Source organism: Rattus norvegicus, chromosome 5 (assembly GCF_036323735.1).
Source record: "Rattus norvegicus strain BN/NHsdMcwi chromosome 5, GRCr8, whole genome shotgun sequence".
Classification (NCBI taxonomy): domain Eukaryota; kingdom Metazoa; phylum Chordata; class Mammalia; order Rodentia; family Muridae; genus Rattus; species Rattus norvegicus.
Genome location: NC_086023.1, coordinates 13,425,703 through 13,451,239, shown reverse-complemented (window position 1 = coordinate 13,451,239; position 25,537 = coordinate 13,425,703). Strand labels below are relative to the sequence as shown.

The window sequence follows — 25,537 nt, the reverse complement described above, 5'->3', positions numbered from 1 at the left end:
CTTAAGTCTTGGTAGCTATGGCTGATGTATATACAAAGCCTGTTCTAATGTCATATGTCTAAGAAATGACACCAAAGTAGTCTGTACACTTGATAGAAACCTCAATCACAAAAAGCATAATTATCTTTTGAAAGGTTACTTCATCAAGTGATGTATCATTGATCATGTGTTACAGTCCACTAAAAATTGATATTGTTGAGAAGTTCACAATTAACAAACACAAAATTTTGTCTCCAAAATTTAAGAACAAATATAAATGGTGCCTTATAATGACCTACAAAAATATGTCTAGTATGATGGATTGAGAACTAGTAAAGGCATCTTCTGAGTCATACCTGGGCTGTGTTTCTGGAGACAGGATAGTTAAACTCTTTTTAGAATCCTTTCCTTATACAGATGTCTCCCCATCTACTGCATATGATCACACAAGTGCCGTGTTTCAGATTTATGAGATCTGCTCATTCTCTTGGGTGATTGCAGATGGCAAACACATAGTGACATGGATGCTAGGATGGAGCCACTCACAGAATCCAGTGCCAGTCAAAGACGCCCAGGAGAAGGTGGTGCTCTGCCTCAGCTTCAGAGACGAGTAGTACTCACTATATGCTCAGCTTGAGAAGAGTAGTTGGCTGAGAAACTTCAGTTAGTGCAGCAAGACAAGCTAGTGACAGATACTGAGAAGTATCAGAGAGGCAGGCAGGAGTCATCTCAAAGGGCCAATGTGTCATACCAAAGGATCTGTGTGATGGACTGGTAGTCTGTTTCCTTGACTATATGTTGAATATCCTAGAGTGTTTAACAAATACTAATAGCCAAGCATCACTGAGCAAAGATTCAAAATCTCTGGCACTGGGCTGTATGTTAGCCCTTTATAAAATGTTTTCCAAAACCAAGCATGATGGTACATGACTGTACCCTCAGATACTTGGGAACTTGAGGTAGAAGGATTATATGCAGCTATACAATCAAAGCCAACTTGAAACATTTAGTGAGACTGGATCTCAAAACAAAAATAAGATGTGTTAGGGATGAAGCTAGGCAATAGATTCTACCATCTAGTCATTGGTTTGGGGTGAATCTTTAGTACTTCAGAGAAAAAACATCTTTATAGGGATTTCTATGTGTGTTTAGGGATGTAAATTACTGCTGTCAACCATGGGGGACACTTAGACAATTTAAGTAGAGTCAACTTTTTTTTTCACTTGGAAAGGTTTAATAATGAAAGGATGAGACAAGGGAGAGGGACGAGAGAGAGAGAGAGAGAGAGAGAGAGAGAGAGAGAGAGAGAGAGAGAGAGAGGAAGAAGAAGAGGAAGAAGAAGAAGAAGAAGAAGAAGAAGAAGAAGAAGAAGAAGAAGAAGAAGAAGAAGAAGAAAAGTAGAAGAGGAGAGAAGAGGAGAGAAGAGGAGAGGCCGGCCATGAGCATGTAGAGAGAAGGGGTGGGAGGGGAATGGGGAAAGAAGGGACAAAAAAGGAAGAGAGGAAAAGCAAGAGAGAACAAGCGCAAGAGCTGAGGCAACTTGTTAAGGCTTTTATTTCCCCAGTGTCAGGAACAAATAGAAGTGCGTGTGTGTGTGTGTGTGTGTGTGTGTGTGTGTGTGTGTGTGTGTGTGTGATAGGAACAAGCAGAATATCTGGCAGTCTTGTATATTTTGTTCTAAAGAGGACCTGGCCATCACAAGGGAAGTGCCAGTAAAAATAGACTTAAGCAGCATCTGGGATATGGAGCTTGGAATGTGTATGGGATAGGAATGGATGTGGATAGGGGGATTATAGTAATCACACATTCTCACCCTGTTTGCATTGACATGGCGGTCTTTTTTCCACTCTGAGAATCTGGGATTACCTTCTACTTCAGCAAATAGACTGTGGCAGAGTAAAGTCTTGCACTTGGGTTTAGGGAATATTCTGCTCTCTCCCTTTCAGAACCCACTGGCTTCACAATAAATCACTGGATTAGCCATAGAAACAGTGAGTCACATGGCCCACTTGTTCTTTTATTCTAGCCCTAAGCCTGCAAAGCACTGGCTATGCATGGAAGGCCATGAGAGGTAAGATTGTGTCCCTACCAAGATCATTTTCTAGGAGATCCTATTGGATCAACCTCTCTAACTCTTCTGTTAAGCATCCCAGGAAAGGCAGTTTCTACTGCCTAGCATGAACATTTCACAAACTAAACTCAAAAGAGGTTGCTTGCACATCCAAAATACCAAGTCTTGCAAGTGGGAAGGAAACACCGTTGTTGTACCAGCCTAACGTCATACCACCAGCCTAGCTACATCATCTCTGGGGAAACCATAATCACCATCATTAGGATGCTGAGGAAAACTTCTCCAAAAATGCTTCTAGTGCTCCTCCTCCTCCTTCACAAACTCTAATTTCACTCGCTATGTCAGTGTTGATTGGTTTAATAATTGTGAACAGCCACAAGGAGGGAAAAACATATGAGCAACATGTCAAGATTGTATGCTTAGACTTGAATCCATAACGCATTTGATGATTAGCTTAGATTATAAGGCACTTTCCACTTTCAAATCTCACACCAGGGGAAGCAAACGTATCTTACGGAAAAAAGAAAAGCCTATTTTCTTTCTTTCTACTGAAAGGCATCTTCAGCCAGAGCATCAGTTCTGGCTGTCTAAGGCTGCTGTGCTGGTTTCTTATTGAGCTATCTCAGGTTCAGTAGCTCGGGTTTACTGTTGCTCCATTTCTGTAGGTCAGAAGTCTGGGCCTGGTAAATTTGGAGTCTCTGCTCAGGGTATCTCTAGGTTGAACTCAATGTAACAGCTTGTGCCAGAGTCTCCTCTGGAGCGCAGAGTGCACTGTTTTTATCAGTTTTGACAAAATGTACTCCTTGAGGGTGTATAAATGGGGTTCACTCTCAATAACTATTATTCACCAGATGACCACGCCCAGTATTTGATTTCTTCCAGGCAGAAATGAGCCTGATGTCCTCTCCCATATCAGGTGGGGCTAAACATTTCACTTTTGAAGGGGTCAGCTGATTGAGTTAGGGTTTCTTGAATACTCTTTCTACTTTGTAAATTGATTTGGGGATGCAATAATGTGTACAAAGTTCTTTTACAGAAACATCTAGATTACTCTCTGGGCTACCTAGGAGGCAGTGTGGACACATCTAAACCAAGGATCCTGGAGACAATCCTGGAATCCTCTTTCACACAGTGAGGGGTAAGAGATTTTAGAATCATCTGGCATGCAGGTAACCCTAGCACTCGAGAGGCTAAACAGGAGAATTGCCTATTAGAGGGAGGCTGCAACTATGTGTAGAAGGACTGTGTATGGGGGTGGGCAGAGGTGCAGAAAGAGGAAAAAAGAGAGGAAGAGGATGAAAGAGAGAAAAGAAGGAGGGAGAGAGAGAGAGAGAGAGAGAGAGAGAGAGAGAGAGAGAGAGGAGAAGGGAGATCGGAGAGGAGAGATAGGAGAGGGGAGAGGGGAGGGAGGAGAGCAGAGAGGGATATTGATCTTGATTCTATAACCAGACACATTTCTAATAAAGCTGAGATCCCACAACTCCCGTAGAATGAGGTCTACCATCCATTTTTCCCCTTGCATGTTTTCCAGTTGATAAAACCATCTAGTTGGATGACTGAATTTATAAACTTCCAGCAATGATATGGGTTCTAAAGTTCCTACAGCCTTGCTGTATGACTTTTAGCGCACTTGTGAGTACTGGCGAATATTCATTACAGCAATGCATTATAAAATAGGGGTGAGGAGGACCTACCCTCCAGATAACACTGCCAGCCTATGCCTGGCTGGAGCCTTCCTCATGGGGAGTGTATCATTTCAGGGTGGGATCTCAAGACCCTTAGTGTGACTGTCAATGATGTCTGACTACCAACCGATACCTTTGCACTTGTGCTTCAGTGTGAAAACACTTGTCTTGGGTCTTCCTGTCTTGTCCTACCCCACCATGCCTCTCTGATGAGGAATCTGGAAACAGAGCTATCATTCATTTTCCTTCAGCAAGGATGAAACCATTTCACAGGAGACACTTTGTGGCCTCACATGAAGCTACTTCTCTTCCTTCACAGCACAAAGAACTGGTGAGGAACTGCAGGCAGAATGAAGTGTTTGGATTCTAATTTTGCTCACCTGCAAACTGTTCCTCTCCATCATAACTTGATTTAAGCCATGGTTATGGTCTTAATTAACAATTTAATTGGCTAGTGCTTTCTCAACCCAGTTCTCTGGGGGCATGGTTTTCTGTTCAACTTTCTTGTTTCAATTCTTCAGCAAAACTATAAAATTTAATTAGGAAAGCAAGCAACTTTGTAAGAGCAGTCCTATGTCTAATTAGCTATGTGTTGACCATAGTTCTCAGATGCCATTCAATATTGTATGCACATTTTGCATTTGATCATGTTTCGGATAAGGCATTAAGAATTTTACAGCCTAAGCACATCAGTGAATCACATTTCATTTTCCCTAGGAGTCTTAGTTATAGCCAGAGGAACCAGGAAAATTAACTTAGAGCGGTGGCAGAGGAGAACGAGAGAGAAAAGGCAGGATGTAGGTGGTTATTGTACTGCACGTCTGTTTTCCATTGCTGGGATAAATCAGCATCAGTTTAGCTGTTTCAAACAAAGCCCACTTATCTCAGAGTCTGGCAGATCGGTAGTCCAGGCCCAGCTGGCTGGATTTTTTTCAGGATGTCAAGGGGCTAAAATCAAAGTATCCAGGAATGGACTGTGTGCATTCTCTTTTGGGCCTCAGCGTCCTGCGATCTGTAGGACCGATGTCTCTATTTCACTGTTCAGCTGGGGATCCTCGTATCCTAGAGTCCTCTGTCATTCTTGGTTTGTGACTCCCAAGAATGGTTCCCAGCATAGCACTTTGTGAACATTCCTCTGATCTCTTCCTCTGTGAACAGCTGAAGAAAAACTCTTTTCTTCTAAAGATTCTTTTGATTTGCTCAGGCCTACCTCATCTAGTCTCCCTCTGCTCTATACTGTAACTTCAACAAGGGAATACCTATCCACTCTATTCACAGGGAAGTAATTCTGTAGGGCAGGAGCAGACGGGATGAGAGATTTGGACTATATTAGAATTCTGTCAATTACATCTTACTCTAGGAGAAAGGGCCAACACTCTTCTTGGCTGCTCCTCCTCTTTTTTCCTAAGAAGCTGTTTGCAGTGACCCTGATTCTGTCCTATGAGCTCCACAGGGCAAAAGATGACAGATAATCAATTCTTTTTTCTCCTACAGGCTGCTTTCTCTAGTTGGCTGGAATTTCTGCTTTCCACAGTGGGAAAGGATTACTTGGTAAAATAATTCAAATAATTTAAGGTCACATCAAAGTAGGAGGATGACTCTAGGGAGAACACTTCTAAGTTCAACACCTCAAATTCTAGTTCAGGAAAACTACCTCACTTGAGAAAGGAAATGAATATTATGTAGAAATTCAACAGAGCAGTCTTTAGAAGGTCCTGTTTGCATAGCTTTCCTAAGGCCAGCATCTAGGAAGGTAGATTTTCATTGGGCTCCTAGCCTTGCCACAGATAAGAGCAACCCAGTGTGTCTATGCTATTTGTAAATAATATGGTTCATGCAAAATGTCTGGCTCTCCTCTGGGAATGTGGAATTTTGCTATGTATTAGGGAAAACATGACATAATAGATCCCCATAAGAACTATGGGCACCAAGTTTCTTTTCAGCCTCTTTGGCAGCCATCACTGTAGATGTGCTGTCACGTGGCTGGAATCCCCTGGGTTGACTCATGCACTGTTCCCTCTGCTTCCCATCTTCAAGTGTATGTCACAGCTGTGAGCAGGCTTTTCATGACTCACGGAGGCCTCATGAAAATCAATGTCCCACAATACCATCCCTTGCTGTTGCTCTTCCACCCTTCTTTTAACTGGCTTCTAAGCTCCTGCAGCAACAAGACATCTTCTCCCAAGACCACTTCTTTCCTTAAGGACTAAATGAATGCAATTTTTAGGAATGTTTTTCTGTAACTGTTGCATACAAGTTTCCTCTGAAATAGAAGCATTCCATCCTGCAGGAAAGGGCTTGAAGCCAGAAGGTAAATTGTTCAAAATAGGAAGTCCCAGAAATTGACCAGATTCATCAGGTCTCTTGCTCCAAAAGTAAGCAATAAATGCCTCTGAGGGTCAGTCTCAGACAAGCGCAAGCTGCAAAGAAGACTCAGAGAAGATGAGCTTCCTGGAAGAAGCAGAAACCAGCCAAGCTGCTTCTTACTGGGTTTAGACCAGCTGGGTCACTGGGAAAGGACACTCCCAACCTGTTGAGCTGCCTACAGGCTGTGCAGTGTGCTCCAGGTTCTCAGCTGTTTTTGTGAACTATTACTCATACTGGCATGAACTTTGGTGACACAGCTGTTTTTGAGTAATTTTTGCTTCTTTAAGTGACTGCTCACCCATGCTCCTGTAAGTAACCTCAATAAAAATTTGGTTCACCAAATTGGATGTTGGTGGTGTCTGTGCTTTGGTTTTCCACGGGTTCACTGTACCTAGATGTACATTTGTGTTGCATCTCCCCAGGATAAATCTTGTCATACAATTACCATTCATGTAAAAGTACACAGTATACATGTGCTGGGACATCTGTGCCAACGACCTTCTGGGGTTCAATATATTGTATGAAGCAATTGTAGCATGCTTATTAATGGCAAGTGACCATCATATATAGAGGATCATGAACTCTAATTCATGTTTCTGTTTTTTTTTTTTCATATTAGAGATTGAACCAAGTGTATTATGTGTGCTGGGAAAGCCATTCCCGACCTAGATCCTCATCCTTTATTTTTTTCTTATATAATTTAAGGTCTATCATATACATCAACTGACATCATGGAGATAACCCCTTTCTTCCCAGTATTTGATTCCTAATAGCTGTTTCCCCAAACAGGAGTCAGGGAGACCTCACTCTCCCTGTGCTGTCTTTAAACTTGATGGGGTGGAGATGGAAAGGCAAGACTTGAGTTTTCTTCCTGCCTTTGCAGTGCTTAGCTCCCTGGTGGGATGTTCAGGAAACGTCTGGTTATTAGAGCCCAGAAGAGCATTGTGAGGCAGATAGTCCTGGCCTACCGCTGAGGATTAATGTCAGCACCACAGGGAAGGCCCCTCAAGGGGAGGAGTGTTAGGAAACATAGGCAAGTCTTTCTGGGGTTGGGTAAACAACCATTATTTGTAGGAAGTCAGGGGTAGCATTACTTAAATTGGGGTCAGAAAAGATGGGGTGGGGGGAGAGATCAATGACCTCAGAGTTCAAAGGTCCATCAGCAAAAAGGTGCAATATTTACAGGAAGATGCTAAGTAGAAGAGCCAAGCCAGTCAGGAAAGATCAAAGGCCTGGTCATGACAAACATTCACCTTGAAGGTGTCCTTCCTCCCACCTAACACCAGCATCTCAGAGGACTCTGTGTCCATTACCTAAAGAAAACATTACTATCCCATGTTAAAGACAAGCACGGCCCCTTGGCAATCTGCTTTGCCATCTTTTAGAATGAAGCCTCAGATATCACACGTTTCATGGACTGGTCTATTTCAGTCTCATGGAGGAGAGTTAATAGCCACACCTCTCACTTTAAGTTCTTAGCTGAAGCCACTGCCTAAGAGAATAATGAGAGGCTATCACTCCAAATCCGTACAGCCATCAGAGTGTGAATGAGAAGCACCTTCATTCAGCCTTTGCTGAATTCAGCAGAGTTAATGACTGCCTGCCTGAGTCATCCTCGCCAGCGTTTTCCCATTGAAAAGTCTGAATCCAAACAAGAAGGTGGGCACGTTCTAGGAAGATTTCAAAAAGGAAAAGTGGAGTTCCGAAAACTGTCAATTAAATTCACAACCCCAAAGAAAACATTGACTATTTACCACTTCTAACAGACTCCACTGGGAACACAACAGTTTTCTAAAAGCATTCATTCCACCTGCCCGATGGGTAGCCAGTGACTTCGTATCCTCGTATATAAATGATGTGTGGTACATCTTGTCAGAATTTCACTCTCCTTTAAATGCTCCCCCACACTGTCTCTTTACCTGCTTCCTTTGGCTAGTTATTCTCATTATTCAACCCCAGTCAGCAAACATGCCACAGGCTTGCCCATAGGGCAAGCTCTGTTACCTTGAGTTGGTGGGATACACTCTTTAGTGCAAGTGCTTCCTCTTCAGATTTGGGGATGAGTCTTATCACTTTATGTCTGCAAAAGAGGGTGAAAGGCAGGAATTATTATTTAACAGTAAAGATAGACACCTTTTTCCCTTTGCCCCCCCCCCCTTTTTTTTTTAGAAACAGGGAGATTTTATTTGACATATTGCCAATGGTATGCCAGGCATGACCATAACAAGAAACCCCTGCTAGTCTTCTTTTTTTTTTTAACCTTTAAAGACATTTCCTGTGCTTTTAATAAAAGCAGTAAGTTTTCATTGACCCGTAAGTATTTAAGGCAGTTAGTTATTGGTATTCTCTGATTGCTTGCAGCATCTTTCTTGGTCTGAATCATCGCCAGTGTTTCATCAGGGTTGGAAGATATAAGCTTGCATATTATATTGCTGCTTTACCTTTAGAATGGATGGCAGTTTTCAAGATGAGGTAAGGCTAATGTGAAAGGCATCAACCCGCAGGGTGATGGATTTGAGCTCTGTGCGCTCCCTTTCAATCCTCTAGCTTTGCCATTTCAATGATCTCATCACACCTTCTTCAGGTCTATGAATGAAAAGCCTTCTTGGCTTGCTGACAATCACTTAGCACGTTTTGAGCAGCCTCACTTCTAACACGGCTTTGTGCTCTGGTTTCCTCAAAACCATCCCAAATGACCTCGAAGTATCAGTGTCAGGGAATCCATACGAAAGAAAGCAGACAGAAAAACTGTCAAGTCGGTATAAAACAATGCTAAATATCACCGTGGGGCTTAAGCTTGAGCGTGGAGTTTTCCTCTGTGCTTCAGTTGCCTCTGACCTATGTTTCCCCGGATTTATCAGACCCTGGCCTCCCCCCCACCCCACCCAATACAAATCTTGGCAGCCATAGGCAACTCAGCTGGGTGCGATGGCTTTCCTGATGGATGGATTACCTGACAGCTTGCTGAGAAACAGCTCCATCTGGGGCCCTGTCAGCTCCTCCAGCATGCAGAGGAAGCAATCTGGAGCTGTTTTACAGCCACGAGGAGGTTTTTTTTTATTTGAAGGATAATTCAACCTGGCAACTGGTTCTTCTTTTGAGAGTACATGACATAAAAAAGCCCACCACCCCTGGGATTATTTAACTCTGGAAATGGTAGCTGCAACCCAACCTTGCCATTCTTATGACAGAATGGATACTTTATCCTAGCCTTTATGAATTCTCAGACACGGCCTCTATGGAGCTGTGTTTATTGTCACTTGCTCACCAAAGAACTGCGAGCAAAGGATGCTACCCAGGGAAGGCAAAGGAATGCAGCGCTTTCTCTTGTAAACCAGTAGGACGTGTGGTGGGATAATCAGTAACCCAAATGCAGCAAGAGCTTTCTCTAGCAGGGAAAGCCCAAGTGCCCTCATTGGTTTCACCAAACAAAAAGCTTCTTCTTTCTGAGTCTGATAGGCAGCATTTTCAGAAGCAGGAGCCATAATTCGTTCGGTATGATAAACAGGGAGGCTCTAGGTTTTGAGTTTAGAGAAAAACACAGCTGGGTACAACTATTTTAGAAGATAGCCTGAAGGATTTTCCTTTGTGTGTGTGTGTGTGTGTGTGTGTGTGTGTGTGTACACGTGCCCGAGCGCGCGCGTGCATGTCTATGTGCACATGTGTGGCATATGTGTGTATTTATATGTCTCTACATTTTCTCACGTCTCTCTCTAAGTCACAGGCCTCATCCTCTCCCATGCTCCTCTTTGCTTAGGTGGAGAAACAGGGTGAGGATTGATTCTAATCTGGGCTATGGCTACTTGTAGCACACCCTTGACCACAAGGCTTAAACATTTAGAGCCAGCCATTTCTATTCCTTTAACCAGGACAGACACCAATGTCTTACTACTTAACAATTTTATGAAAAGTATTTCATAAAGATCCCCTATGTGCCAGGCTCAGAGTGTGTCCGGGAGTCAATATTTCTGCTTATTCATTCCTACTCTCAGCGAGTTATGGAACGGCCCGGCCTTCGGGAGGGAGGGGTTATAGGACCCCGAAGCACCACTTCTGCTACCATTACCACTACGGAAAGATGGCTTCTTGTCTTTTAATTTGAGCTTATTATTTGCTCTTTTCTCAGGCTGTTCTTCAGGAAGGCATCAACTCATCCCGTCATTCCCAACAACAGTCACTTGGGGAGACTGGGTACTTTACAACGACTTTGGAGAAAATCCTGTAGAGGTTTTCTTTTGCTATTGATTTAAGCCACATGTTCAGTTTTTCAATATTTCAGAAAATACAACCTAACTTGGTGTAGTAAAGGATTTCCGTGACTGCCTTTCATGAGGAATCAGAATAAATGACTACGATGAGTTTGGGGTGCCCTTCCAGACTCAGTCTCCCTCTCAAGGTCCTGCTCAGCCACTCACCTCCTTCTGTGTCAGGACCCAGTGCTCAGGTTGAGGATTAGTTCCTCACAGTGGCAGGACTGGGAGAAGCAGCTAAATGGAGTGTCTGAGTCAATCAGGGGAATGGAGCCCTAGCAGTGGATGGTGGTTTTCTCTTGGGAATGGGTCAGCTAATTGTTCTGCTTCCATTTCCACACATGCATGCTTGTCCTTCTGCTATTCTACCATGAAGGGAACAGCAAAAAGTCGTTTCCAGACCCTGAACCTATGTTAGCACCTGAGCTTGTGTTTTTGAGTCTTCAAAACCATGAGCTAAATACATCTCTTTTGTTCATAGATAGCCAAGTCTCAGGTGTTCTGCTAAAGAACAGACTACAGACTACAGACTTAGAAAACAGACTAAGACGTAGACAGGTCTGGCAGAGTTCCCAGGGACTCTGGTTAGTCTGGGAATGGGCATGTATTATAAATTGACCTAATCAGACAGAAAGTAAGGATTAACTGGAGGAGAAAAGAGTAATTTTCTTGTTGAAAGTAAACAAGGAAATGTGTCACCCTGATTGAGACTACCAAGCTCCAATCATGACGGGAGAAGCCTGGGGTGAAGCAGCTTCCTGTTCTTCTCACTGCAACATGGGCCACTATATGCGGGCTCAGAGAGAACCTGGGTCTGCAATGGCCTAGCTGATACTACCAATCTTTAAGCCTTTTGTTTTCTCTGTGTTTTAGTATGGAATATAAATTTCCTTATGGTATAGGTTTGGATGAGTCTGATTTTCTCCTCTCTTAACCAAAGCATCTTGGACAATGACAATATTTTTTACGTAGTTTGTCTATCTTTAGAGAGATGACAAAAGTCAGTGAAGCGGTTTTTCATAAGTGGGATTAGACATCCGTGATTTGATTTCTTGCCTAAGTTCTCCTCTCTAAAACATACCTTTAAATTGGGTGGCAACTTAAATTGTGTGTGCTTCTAGAAGGAAAGATTTGGGGTGTCCCGGTGCTAAGATTCATTTTATAGTCACATGGAGAACAAGATGGTTTCAAATATTTGCCAAAAATTATGAAATCTTTTATCTCACAGAAAAGTTAACGTCAGCATGGCCACTGACTTAAAAATTCTCATCCCTAAGTATTAAAAAATATCCAATCTGTTAGGTAATTCCATGCAGAAACATTGCTGTTCCTCACATAGTCATGCTATGGCATATTTGGCTCTGAGAGCTGCATTTCCTTTGTTGAGAGACTGTTCTTGATATACATGAAAAATTTCATTTAAAGGCAGTAAATAAGGAACAACACAGTTGGGCAGACTCGGGGTGCTAAATGGATACTCTCTCTTTTGCTTATGGTTTATAGTTCCGATATAAAGTACTCAGTGCATGAGAAATCACCCTGTGGCAGTTTGCTTAGGACATGAAGATTTAGACTTCGCTTTTAGATTAAAGTTAGGCAGAAGTGATGACTATGTTTTTTGCAGTTATTTTAACAACACTGAGGAAGAAAAGCACAGTCTCCGAAAGCCTCGTGGTTGTACTTTATTACAGACATTTTCCCAAATGCTTGCTGTCTACCATGGTATCTTATCTGTAATAGATGGCCAATAAACATTTGGTGAATTAAATAGAAAGTTGACTTTCTGTAAGCCGCAATACCTTGAATTTGGTTTCCACTGAAAGCTTTGAAAGAATCTCCTTTTCTCTTATTGGCATATAACAGAGGAAAAAGGCATAAGATGTAATCCTGCCATTAAGTTAAATTAAGTAAGATATTGTCTTCATTATGTCTTTGAGAGTTACTGAAGGTTTTGTCAAATCAGGATATTTTTCTTTCAGTCTTTTTTGTAGCATTTAAAAGTGAAACTCAACTAGAGAAAATCATTACCAAGATGGAGAACAAGTCAGTTATCCTAACTGTCCACACAGCAATTATCCCATTCAAGAGAGTAAAGAGGGAAGGCTAAAGGAAGGATTGCCAAACTGGGTATTTTAGCTGTTTGTTTATGACATAAATCATACTCCATGTTACAATTGTATATGATATATATGTATATATATATATATATTATAAGGCAGTAGGTGGTCATAAATTACATACATTTATGTAATGTTTCATAAATTACACAGAGAAACTATATAAAGGATTTAGCTTGAGTGATCAGAGAGGACCATATGGATGGGTTTTGATATTTAAACTCAGAAGAATTAGGGCTGGTGGACTGACAGCTTCTGGCATTTGTTATGATTTTAGTGGTTTTGAAATGGGAATAAGCGTAACATTCACTTAGAAATCCATCAGCCAGTTGGATATTTTCCCAATAGGAGGCACTTAGCAATGCTGGTGTCTCTGTGTGTGTGTGTGTGTGTGTGTGTGTGTGTGTGTGTGTGGGTATGTGTGTGTGCACTCGTGCATTCATATGTGTGTGTTCACATGTGTACTTACATGTATATATTCGTGGGTGTGTGTATTCACATGTGTATATGCTTTATGTCTTTTAGTATGGTAAGTAGTTGACAGAATAAGGGAAATCCTAAAAAAAAGCCTCACATTCTGAGTTCACAGTTACCCAACGAAGCTAATGATTAGTCTGATTGGTTGGTGTCTTGACAGTCTCTAAGCTTTAGATGAGAAGGTAGGTATTCATGCTAGAGACTCCCACATAAAGCCTAAGGTTAACAACTTCAGTGAAAAGATGGTGAGAAAATATGCTCCATGAAAGGAAACACTAGAGATTGTATTGAACTTGGCAGTGAAGAGATAGGTGAGTGTCCTGTTTAGAGTTTCTATTGCTGCCAATGAAACACCATGACTAAAAGCAAGTTATAGAGAAAAGGGTTTATTTGGCTTACACTTTCACATGGTTGTTCATCGCTGAAGGAAGTCAGGGCTGGAACTCAAAGAGGGCAATGACCTAGAGGCAGGAGCTGATGCAGAAGCCATGGAAACTCGCTGATTACTGGCTTGCTTTGCCTGGATTGTTCAGCTTACTTTTGTATAGAACCCAGGACTACTATAGCCCAGGGGTAACCCCACGAACAATGGACTGGGCCCTCCCACATCAATTACTAATGAAGAAAAAGACCAGTAGAAGGATCTTACAGAGGCATTTTCTCATTTGAGGTTCCCTTCTTTCAGACTCTAGCTTGTGTCAAACTGATAAAAGACAGGTCAGCAGAGTGAAACATAGTCACCATGGAGAATTTAAGACCACAAGCTAGCCAGGTAGTAGGGCTAAGAATGAAATTCAAACTACTTAAGTTGTTCAAACTTCTTCTACTTAAGCATCTCTGTGAAGGTATTCTTTTGAGTGGAGGTTCCTTGTGGTCCATTCCTATGACCTCTGTGGGAGACAGTCATTCTCTTAGCTTCAAAGTGATGCTTGTTGATGAACCATACATGAGGGAGTATAAGCAGTGGTTTCAGTTAAAAGAAAATGCTTCATTTAAACTGAAAGATTACATGACAATTTACTCATTCATGTGAAGCCAGCCTAAACAGTAGCCATGTTGACTACAGCTGAGAGAGTTACAAGACCAAGTCCTATTCCGGCTGGGCTGGGCGTTCATCTCGTTATGGTATGATTCTCCTGATTTCTGCATTTCTCCCTTTTGTGGTGCTAGGATCAAATTAGTGCCTTTATCATGCTGGTAAAAATACTAAGCTCAATCCTCAGCTTGTCTTATCCCTTAAGAGTGTCTTCTCTTGGCCATTTTCATCTGCATGTATGTAACTTGCTTTTGATTTTTTTTTTTAAAAAAAAAAACAGGGTCTCACAGAAGACTTTGGATGTAGACTTTAGAGCAATGTTGGAACAGTTAGGCCCTTTGGACTTTTTGGGTCAACTCCTGTCATTTTCTAGTTGGAGATGGATTTTTACCATAGGGGACCAGGAGCAGTGTGTCATAGTTTAAATCTTCAAATGTCTCCCTGAAGCCCCAGGGGTTAAATCATAACCTCTACCTTGGCACTATTTGGAAGTGATGATGCTAAGATATGGGCCCTAGAAGGTGATCTTTAGTCTTTCAGGGTCATGTCTTTGAAGGGATAGAGAGATGCTGGACCACAGATCTTTTTCTTTTTCTCTCTCTAGCTTGGAGGTGCAGTTTGCACTTCTATTCGCTTTCATGTCATCTTGCTTCTGGATGGAAGCATCAGAGCCAAAACATTAGCTGAAATAATACTTTTCACCTTCAGTTGATTATGTCAAATATTTTGTTACAGGTGGAGGAAGATAATCAACACTGATGGAAAAGCCTATACTGTGTACCATTGAGTGATGTGAGGATACTATGTACCATTGACTGAGGTGTGGAAACTGTGTACTATTGATCGAGGTGTGGGGTTAGAATAATTTATACTTAAGGATACCTTTCTCCTCTTACACTGGTGCTCTTACTAGGATATTCATTGCTACCTATGAGGTCAGAGTCCAGGGTCAGTCCATGTATAGTCTTTGGGTAGTGGCTTAGTCCCTGGAAGCTCTGGTTGCTTGGCATTGTTGTACATATGGGGTCTCGAGCCCCTTCAAGCTCTTCCAGTTCTTTCTTTGATTCCTTCAATGGGGGTCCTGTTCTCAGATTAGTGGTTTGCTGCTGGCATTTGCCTATGAGTTTGCTGTATTCTGAGTGTGTCTCTCAGGACAGATCTACATCTGGTTCCTGTCTGCCTGCACTTCTTTGCTTCATCCATCTTGTCTAATTGGGTGGCTGTATATGTATGGGCCACATGTGGGGCAGGCTCTGAATGGGTGTTCCTTCTGTCTCTGTTTTAATCTTTGCCTCTCTATTCCCTGCTAAGGGTATTCTTGTTCCCCTTTTAAAGAAGGAGTGAAGCATTCACATTTTGATCATCTGTCTTGAGTTTCATGTGTTCTAGGCATCTAGGGTAATTCAAGCATTTGGGCTAATAACCACTTATCAATGAGTGCATACCATGTGTGTTTTTCTGTGATTGGGTTACCTCACTCAGGATGATATTTTCCAGTTCCAATTATTTGCCTACAAATTTCATAAAGTCATTGTTTTTGATAGCTGAGTAATATTCCATTGTGTAGATGTACCACATTTTCTGTATCCATTCCTCTGTTGACGGGCATCTGGGTTCTTTCCAGCTTCTGGCTATTATAAATAAGGCTGCTATGGGCAGTTTAGCTAAATAAGGTTTTGAAAACTAAGATATAAGATAAAGGGTAAGATTCCTGTCTAGCGTAGGGAAAAACAATAGATTTGTCTTGCTTAAACTTTGTTAATCAATGACAAAATAACTATTGCTTTGGGTTTGGGATAAATTTATGGAAAGATAGATGGGAAATGTTAAGTTAGATGTGGGTTTCAAAAGAATTTATAATCAGCAATCCTGTTGTAATTTCAATCTGTTTTGAAGACAAAAAAAAAAAAGGATACCTTTCTCATCTATCAAGAAAATTTCTAGCTCTTGAAGGCAAGTCTTACAATACTTAACCAGAGAGAAATGTTAAACAAGATTCTGAATTTGGTCCTCATTTCATGCAAGGAACAAATTTCTATTAGAGCTCTGTATACAGTTTGATTGTGGATCTTAGATTTCAAGTAGAGGAGGAGATGGGCTTGGGTGAGCTGTGAGTTATCACAGTGTGAACTGGAAGATGAAGGCAGCTTTCTGGATAAAAAGTAAGTCTGACTTGGTGGATTAGTTTCACAGTCAAGTTCACCTTTGCCAAACCTAGTAACATAATACACGGTACCCTAAATGAGTGCTGTATGTCTTGTTCCTGGATTGTGTTAGCCATCACTGTGACAGACACCTGAGGAAAACAGTTTAGCACCAGTGAGGTGCCTTTGCCTCAGGTTTCATCAATTATTGTCTGTGGTTTCCTGGATCTACGCCTTTGGGCCCGGGGCAAGGTATGAGAGGCAGGGGACTGAATCCTTCAAGAATCCTGCCCAGGAACCTACTCTCTAACTGCCACAGTTCTACCTCATATTAATTTACATAAATTAACTAAGATAGCAACTTAAATGGAGGAGAATTTATTTTGGCCCATGATTTCAGAAGTTTAAATTCATGTTTTTGTGTTGATCCGCCCTGGCCAGTAAGGCTAAGTCTTCTCAAAGCAAAGGAAATGCCAAAGATCTGAACAGGGTGATCAGGGGATTTGAGGCTTTTGAGATTAAGCATGGTATAAACAAAGTTCTTCTCATTTCCTTTATTAAACTAAGAAAAGCATGAGGTGATGCTTAGAGGTACCTTAAGCAAACACAAGTCCAGAGAGGAATATACCTCAGGCTGTGTCTTTGTTCATCATCTTCATTCATGTGAAAAGAGCTAAGGATATTTCCCCAGGCCTTCACCTTTTCTGCAAAAATAACAAGGACATCCCTTCATGCCCATGACACTCCTTTCATGCCACTTATAATATCATATGCATTTCTTTCTAGAAGGACACCTTAGGGGAAGAATATTCTGCACTCTGCCCCATTGTCGTTCACAGTAAGCTTACAGCTTTCATACACAGGCTCCAACATTTTTGCTTGCTCCATTGTCACAGTTGGCTTGTGATAAGACAGGACATGGGCAGGAGCATACCCAGGAAGAGGCTGCTTACTCTGTGGTAGCCAGGAACCACCAAGGCACAACAGGAAGGATCCAGGACAGGATATACATTTTAAAAGGGACGCTCAGTGAACTACTTTCTCAATCCAGGCTTTAGCTTCAAACCTTTCCATTTCTTCATTAATCTTTAGTCTATCAATGAACTAAAATGTCGATTGTCCAGAACCCTCACCATCTAAATTACCTTACTCTAGAACTGCCCTTACAGAAACAGGGGGTGCTAGTAGCCCTTGCATCAAGAGAAGGTCTTATGATTCCTGATGTGTCCTGAAAGCATGTCACCCATTTCTGCAATGCTAAATCCTCAGCTTCTTTTCATGCTGTTGATCTCTTCATCAACCCTGACCTCCTTGATCTCATCTCAGAGCATGCTCCTTTTCTGGCCAAGCTTTTGAAATCCTCCCACTCTACTTTTTGCTCACTATTCTCACTATAAATTCTGCTAAAAAGCATCTAGCAAGAACAGTCACGGTGATGACTCCTGTCCTGGTCACAAGCCTCTGTGTTAAACTTTTCATCACTGTGAGTAATACCAGAGGGAAACCAGTTAAGGAAGGATTCTTTTGAATTGTCATGGTTTCAGAAGTCTTGGTCCACAGTCGGTTGGATCTATTGCTTTAGCCCTGAACTAAGCCAGAAAATCAAGGCACTGGGAATGTATGAAACTGTTTATATCATGGTAGCCAGGAAGCAGAGATCTGGGTCTCAAAGTACCACTCAGGAACTCTTCTGCAGTGACTCGGTTCTTCCATCAGGGCCCTTCCCTTCTATTCCTTCACAATAATGTGCTCAAATTACGAGTACCTAGATCAAACGGTTCATTAGGCTAGAGTTCTCATGGACTAATTGCTCCTGGAATCATGTTCACAAACACATCTAGAAATAGATTTTTGCTAGAATCTCTAAGATGTCTCTCAATACAATCAAGATAAGGTTTACTGTCACACAAAGATTTAGATTAAAGTATATTTTAAATAAAGTGATAATTTGTCAAATAATATTGTCTTGGGAGGGCTGGCACGACATCAACAATATTTAAGTTTTATCTCAAGTGTACTGGTGATATCAAGCTAAACGTAATGGATCAGACATATTGGGGAGATGTTGAGAGACTACATCTTTAGTTGGACAGACTGATTGCTAGTTCTCTGTGGAGGATATAACTCCTCCAACTAGATATTCCTGGTGAAGATAAGAAGGGCCTATTTAGGGATATAAGATACATGCTCATGTGTCCAATACCATATTTTCTGCTCACTGAGGACAAAGTCAGTCTGTTTTCTTACAATCATCTCGCTTCCATTTACAGATAACATACATACAAACCAACACAGTTTCTGAGGCCCATGGGAGCTATAGATATGAGAAGAGGTTGTACAGTTAACATGAAAGTGGGGTGCTCTTTCAGAGTGGGTGGCTGAGGAATGGTCTCTTGAATCAACTTTTGAATTAAAACATGGATGATAAAGAACCAATCAGCAAGGTATAAGGACAGAGTGTTCTAAACAGAGAAAGGCCAATTACAGATTCTGTATGCAAGCCTGCTGAGTCTATCTGGGGAACAAGATAGTCCCTATCTATATGAGGGGTGGTATTGGGAGTAAGGCAGTAAACATCGAATGGTGGAATTCTGGAGTATCATATGGTTTAAGATCTATACTCAATGCCTGGCATCTCCTAGAGCATTCTAATCTGGTAAATGTCACGTGATTTCTAATTTTAAAGGCTCATTTGGGGTACTGTGTAGAGAATGAAGTGTAGAGAAACAGAACAGGAGTTAAGTGGGGTGGTTATTCAAATACTGCCAAAAGCTGGAAGTGGATTTCCTGAAGAAATGGAGGGAGTGAGATCACGGATGTGTTTGCAGTGAAGACAGCATGGTTTACTGGTGAATTAAGAGAACAGAATGAATTTTAGGAAGACAGGGATCCCGTGGGCCTTCCGCATCGACTGAATCAAAATAGAGGAAATGGAACCAGCTTTGTCTGAAGGCACTGGGCTCTTTTTCCTTCTTGGAAGGGTTAACTTTGCAGTGATGTCAGATATCACCTTTGGATATGTGAATTTAGGGCTTCATTAGAAATTATAGCTGGAGAAATCCAATTTAGTAGTCACCAACATAGCTAGTGATTAAAACCATGATACTCCTTTCATTATATGTCCTATATGCTATTAGACAGACTAGAAATCCAGTCATTATGTTATGCTATTTTAGAAATTGCTTGTCTGTGCTGGTGAGGATTTAGAGCAAGGGGAATATTCCTCCATTGCTGGAAAGAGCGCAAATTTGTATAGCCACTGTGGAAAGCAATATGGAGATGCCTCAGAAAATTGGGAATCTACCTCGAGACCCAGTTATACCACTCCTGAGCATATACCCAAAGGATGCTCCATCCTACCACAACACTTGCTCAACTCTGATCATAGAAGAGTAATTCATGGGGGCTGGAGAGATGGCTCAGCGGTTAAGAGCACTGACTGCTCTTCCAGAGGTCCTGAGTTCAATTCCCAGATCCCATAACCATCTGTGATGGGATCTGATGTCCTCATCTGGTGTGTCTGAAGACAGCTACAGTGTACTTATATATAATAAATGAATAAATCTTTAAAAAAAAGAGGTGTGGCCTTTTTGGAGGAAGTATCCACTGTGGGAGGGCTTTGAGACTCTATAACCTCACCCTGTGTCCACTTTACTCTCTGCTTCCTGTGCATGGACAGAAATCTGAGCCCTAAGCTTCCTGCTCCAGCCCCCTGCTATCATGCCTCCCTCCCCATTACAGATCCTGCTCCTCCCCCCCCCCAAAAAAGAAGAGTAATTCATACTAGCCAGAAATTGGAAACAACCAAGATGTTCCTTAACTGAAGAAGAGTTAAAGAAAATGTGGTACATTTACACAATTGAGTATTACTGAGCTGTTAAAAAAAGATAACTTGAAATTTACAGGCAAATGATTGGAACTATTTAAAAAAAAACCCGAGTGAGGAAACTCAGACCCAGAAAGACAAACATGGTCCATGCTCACTTATAAGTGGATCTTAACTATTGAGTAAAGAATAGTTATTCTATAATCCACAGGCCCAGAGAGGCTAACTAATAAGGAGGGCTCAAGGGAGTGCCAGGGGAGATGGGGTGAAACACTTGAGAGATGGGAACAGGAAAGACCAGGTAGGTATGGGTAATGGGGGACAAACGGGGAGAGAGGGAGATGGAGAGAGAATATATGGGGATGGGCAACTGAAACTGGGATGAAACTGAAACTGAAGCAGTGATGTCACCTGGTCACCTGCCCATCTGTTGCTACGGCAACGGTCATACATTCCCAGCATACTTTTGGTTCAGCTCCCACCTTCACCTGGGAGCAGCTATATCCCATTTCAAATAAAAGGCAGACCTTTTCTGCCCAATTCCTCTTCTCTTTCTCTCTCTTGTCTTTCTCTCTCTTTCTTTTCCCTCTCTTATTCCCCACCTCCTTATCTCTGCCATTGCAATAAACCTCTCCACACGGATCCATGTTGGCCTGGTGTGGCGATTTCCATCCTAATAACCCTAGCCTTCAAGGTCTCCAAATGATGTGATATATGAAGCCTGAACTGGCCATCTTCTGTAACACCAACACAGCCACATAACCTTTGATCCATAATTTGGAAGATGTGGTTGGGTATTGGTGGCACAGAACTTGTGGGAGTGGCCAACCAATTGACTGGTCCTACTTGAGGACCATGCCATGGAAGGGAGGACATTCCTGACACTCCTGGATGGCTAGGTACCAGAGACTGGATAGACCAGAGACCTAGGATAGAACCAAACACAAATGACAAGCAAGTAAGCAAGCAAAGACCACAAAGAGTCAATGAAATGATTCCTAATGATACACTTCTATACACATAGATCAGTGCCCAGTCAAATGATCAACAGAGAGCCTTCATCCAGCAACTGAAGGAAACAGATGTAGAAACCCACAGGTGGAGCTTGCGGAAACCTGTGGAAGAGGGGGAGAAAGGATTGTAGGAGTAAGAGGGGACAAGGACACCACAAGAAAACCCTCAGAATCAATTAAGCAGGGCTCATAGGGTCTCGCACACTGGAGTGACAATGCACCAGACTGTCTAGGTTCTGCATATATGTTATGGTTGTGTAGCTTGGTGTTCTTGTGGGATTCTGAACAGGGGAAGTGGGGGTGTATCTGACTCTTGCCTGTTCTTGGGACTCCTTTCCTCCTACTGAGTTGGCTTGTTCAGCTTGATAGGAGGGTTTGTGCCTAGTCTTATTGTAACTTGTTATACCATGTTTGCTTGATATCCCTGGGAGGCCTGCCCTTTTCTGAAGGGAAGTGGAGGGGGAGTAGATCTGGTGGCCAGGGGAGATGGGACTGGAAAGAGTAGAGGGAGGGGAAGCAGTATTGTATAAGAGAAGAATACATTTAAAAACAAGGAAATTGCATGCCAGTTATTCTTTATGTTTAAAAATTAATATTTAAAAATATTTTGTTATGTGCATATGTATGTGTCGGTGCATGTACGCTCATGCTCGTGCATGTGTGCATGCGCGCACACGCACACACACACACACACACACAATGTTTTAGCTTTCCCAGAGATTTATGTAATTTTATTAAGAAAGTTTCACATGACATTTTGTTGTTTTATTGCCGTCTCAGACATGGAATGAAATTAAGCATCTAGAGCAAGTGGTTGGAAAGCTCTGTGGGAAGCCACGGGTCAGCATTTGAAGGGACCCCATTGTTAACTGCAAAACAGAGTTCATGGAGATGGCTCTAACAATAACACCAGGGTTGCTATCTGTGCAAGTGGAAGAAAAAAATCACGGCTTCTTCATAGTCTTATCCAGTTTGCTTCTCAGTTTGGGAGTTTTCTTTTTCATTGGGTTTAATTTTGTTTGGGGGGGGTCTCTGTCTTTCTACACACACACACACACACACACACACACACACACACACACGAAGAATCTTTTCAGCTTTGTAGTTGACTATGTTTGCCTCTTAGTGGACGCACAACCAACACAGAAAGTATAGTCATTATTTTTCACATAGAGATAATAATAACATAAAATCTTAATAGTTATGGATTTTGTATTTTCTCTGTGTATAAAATCTGTACGATGCCATCAAAGATGTCTTGAGTGTATTTCAAATCACATTAGAAACATCTAACCATAATGTAGTTTTCTTCTTTTGAAAAAGATAATTAGGCTTATAACAATGAATCAAATCGAACCGTCTACAGGGAATTGTACATCCAATTGTAATGTTTGATTTATTTACTCTAATCCTAACAATAATAAATTATAATCGTACTCAATAGTTTTCAACCTTTTTGAAAATTCTTTCTGGGTTTTACTGAATCTATTCCAGATGTTGGTAATTGGACAGCTTTAGTGATGGCTGGTTATCTCTTCCACCACCTTCCAGCTATGATTCAGATTTTTGGCAACTCACACATATATGCAATGTACTGTGCTCACATTCCACCCTCAGAATTCTCGTATCATCTACTCTTGCTAACCCCTTTCCTCACAGCGCTTTTCATCTTTACTGTTCTTTTTTTCCTTTTATTGCTCACCAAGTTTAATTGGGGTTGCTTGCAATGGGGCTATGTACTTTTTACTAGAGCTTGGCCAACATTTCTTTAAGGATTTGGTTAAACTGATGTACCAGTTACCTATCTACATACAAGAGTACTGAGTTCATGTTAAACTTTGCTTGGTTTGTCTCATATCTTAGCAGGATTACATTGTCTATGGTTTGTTCAAAATTGCTTATGCTGATAAACAATGGATAGCCTGAGAATTGCATATCCATCTTCACCCATGACTTTCCAATTCAGAAAATTTTAGCACTCTACCACCTTGAAGGTTAGCTTCAGCCTGACATGAGGCGCTTTGGTGGTAGATACTGTGGTAAACACTAAGGAAATGGTGAAGAAACTACAGAGGAGCTGTGGAGGAGGTCCAAGGCCACCTGAAGGGAGCTGACATGGGAGAGAGGAAAGACAGGGTTGGGGATCACTGTTCTTCCCATTGCTTAAGAATCAGAAAAGATGCTAAAATAAGTCTGTCTTTTAATTTTTTTTAAATCCTTCATCATTTTCTCTCTTATATTAGTGCATGGACTCTGTGTATGAGGTCCGCAATTATCTGGGATGAGGGTAATGATGTAGATTTATATAAATCAAAAGACTAGCACTCAGTCAGCAGGGGTTGCTGAGGACTCCAGCTCAGTTTGTCTACAGTTTTCTTAGCTCTTGTTTCTTGGTTCCTTCAACAGAGCAGGTGTACCTCACTGCCATGAAATGGCTTTATCTGCCCTAATACTCATGTCTGCATATTGTACTATATAAGGGAAGGAGAGTTGGTTTTTATTGTTATTGTTGTTGTTTTAAGCTTCATTCTGCTCTAATCAAGTAAGATGCCATACCCATTCTTGAGGGAATCGTGTTGGAGGAATACTATATGCTGATTGACTTCTATCTTGACACTCACCAAGGCATTGTAGAAGGGGTGACAGTACCAATAAGGAGAAAACACCATAAAAACCAATTACTTCTCAGGGAGAGTGGAATTGGAGCCAACTGATGATTTTCACATATGTAAATCAAGGCACATCCCACCAGTGCTTGTCTCAATTGCTCTAATTATCTTTCCCAAATTACACAGGTTTCCACAATGGCACCAGGGTTGATTTGGTGGGCTTTAAAGGTGACAACCCTCAGGGTGGAAGTGGTATCTAATCTTGTCAAGCTCCCACAGATCCAAGCTTTCTACAACAGCACCCCAAGGATGCAGGTTTTGACATTTCACAGTAGTTCAGGAGTAAGTTTAATTAAGACTAATAAGTAATAAGGTGTTAATATTAGCAGTCTAAAATTAACCACTCAGAACCTGAAAAGTCAAAGGATTATTGTCAGCCAGTGAAAGTACAAAGCCATTCCCTCTGTTTCTCCCAACGGAAAGTCTGTGAAGTCTGGTAGGCTACATAGTCCATCAAAGTCTTTCCTTTTCTCATATCATCTTCAAGTGGCATTTCTTACTGCCTTCCTTCTACACAATTGCAGTGTTCCCACATGTGATGCGGGACCTTTGGGTGCTTTGGTACCAGATCCTAGGAAGCATCACTAATGCAAGATGCCAGAAGTTCTGTAAACACAATACAGAGGCAATTTCTTTATTTGTAACACGCAACACTAAACTGAAAAGTGAGCGAGTCTTCCTCGCCTCCCATGGCCCCACAATGCACCCTTCTTTGTTTTATTTTTTTTTCTTTTTTCTTTTTTCGGAGCTGGGGACTGAACCCAGGGCCTTGTGCTTGCTAGGCAAGTGCTCTACCACTGAGCTAAATCCCCAAGCCCCCTTCTTTGTTTTATAACACACCGTGGGTTTGAATAGGATGAACAGCCACCAGTAAGGTAGGGTAGTCCAGGAAGGGTACCATTGTACAAAGTCTGTGCCTTACCATTGCTCTAACTGAGGTTGGTGACAATTCTACAGATTCCATGCTGGCACATTTAAACTAGTGTCTGCCCCAGCCATCTAGTCATTAGACGTCTAGCTGCAGGTAAGTCAGGTCCACCTCATTTTCTGGTTTTGCACTTCAGGTTCTGGTATCAACTCTTCTCTTACTAGCCATAAGAACCGCAGGCAAATGATTTCATCTTTCTGCTCCTCTTGTCTGGAACAGATAATGGTGCTTCTTCATTCTAGCCACATCAAGCACACACGAAGCACACAGGCCTGTGTCTAGCATTACAATTTCATGAGATGGCAGAGAATTATTATCTAATCTCTCAAACACCCAAACTGGGCCACAGGTTTTCAGCCATGTGGTCCTCGGCTGTGCCTGCAGTTTCCTTTTATAACAGGATTTCATATTGTAAAGTGATAGGGTTTGATCATTTACAACATGAAGGACTCAGATTTTTCTACTGTGTAAAATTAGGTTCTGGGCTGTGTGTATGTGGGTTGGCAAGGGGGGATGGGTAAGCCTTTTGGCTGTCATCCCGTGGGTAGAATGAGGCTTAACCTTTGATGACAGAGATTCCTTCCCAATCATTTGCACACAATCTGTGGTTTTACTTGCTTGAATGAATTGGATGGAAAGAGTGCCCGTGGTGGGTGGCATGCATAACTCTGTAAGGAATCAGGAGAAATGGCTTTTGGTGGGACACATAAGGAGATATCTACACCCTTTCTGAGAGCCAGTTCTAAGTGCTTCTGCAGTTGACCAGGGAAAGTAAAGCCCTTACTCTAAACTGCTAATAGCTAGCTTTTTTTTTTTTCAGTTGAAATTCCTCCATTTTGTATTGTTTGGCTGGAGAAAGGGAAGCCAGCCCCACCCTACAATGTCTACAGATCACACAGCTGGGTTCCTGTTCAGAAGTTACAGGCAAAGAAGAGGATGCACTCAATTGGAAACACTGGGAGGTCCTCTGGAAGG

The 25,537-nt window shown here is 41.8% G+C and overlaps 1 protein-coding gene across 1 annotated transcript in view; it reads right to left on the bottom strand.

The window, feature by feature from the left end:
- Positions 1–25,537, bottom strand: part of Cpa6 (carboxypeptidase A6) — a 361,770-nt gene that overhangs the window by 220,190 nt on the left and 116,043 nt on the right. The window contains exon 2 of the mRNA NM_001415862.1: positions 8,107–8,182. Within this exon, the coding sequence (NP_001402791.1) occupies positions 8,107–8,182 (76 nt within the window). The remainder of the gene's footprint in view (positions 1–8,106; positions 8,183–25,537) is intronic.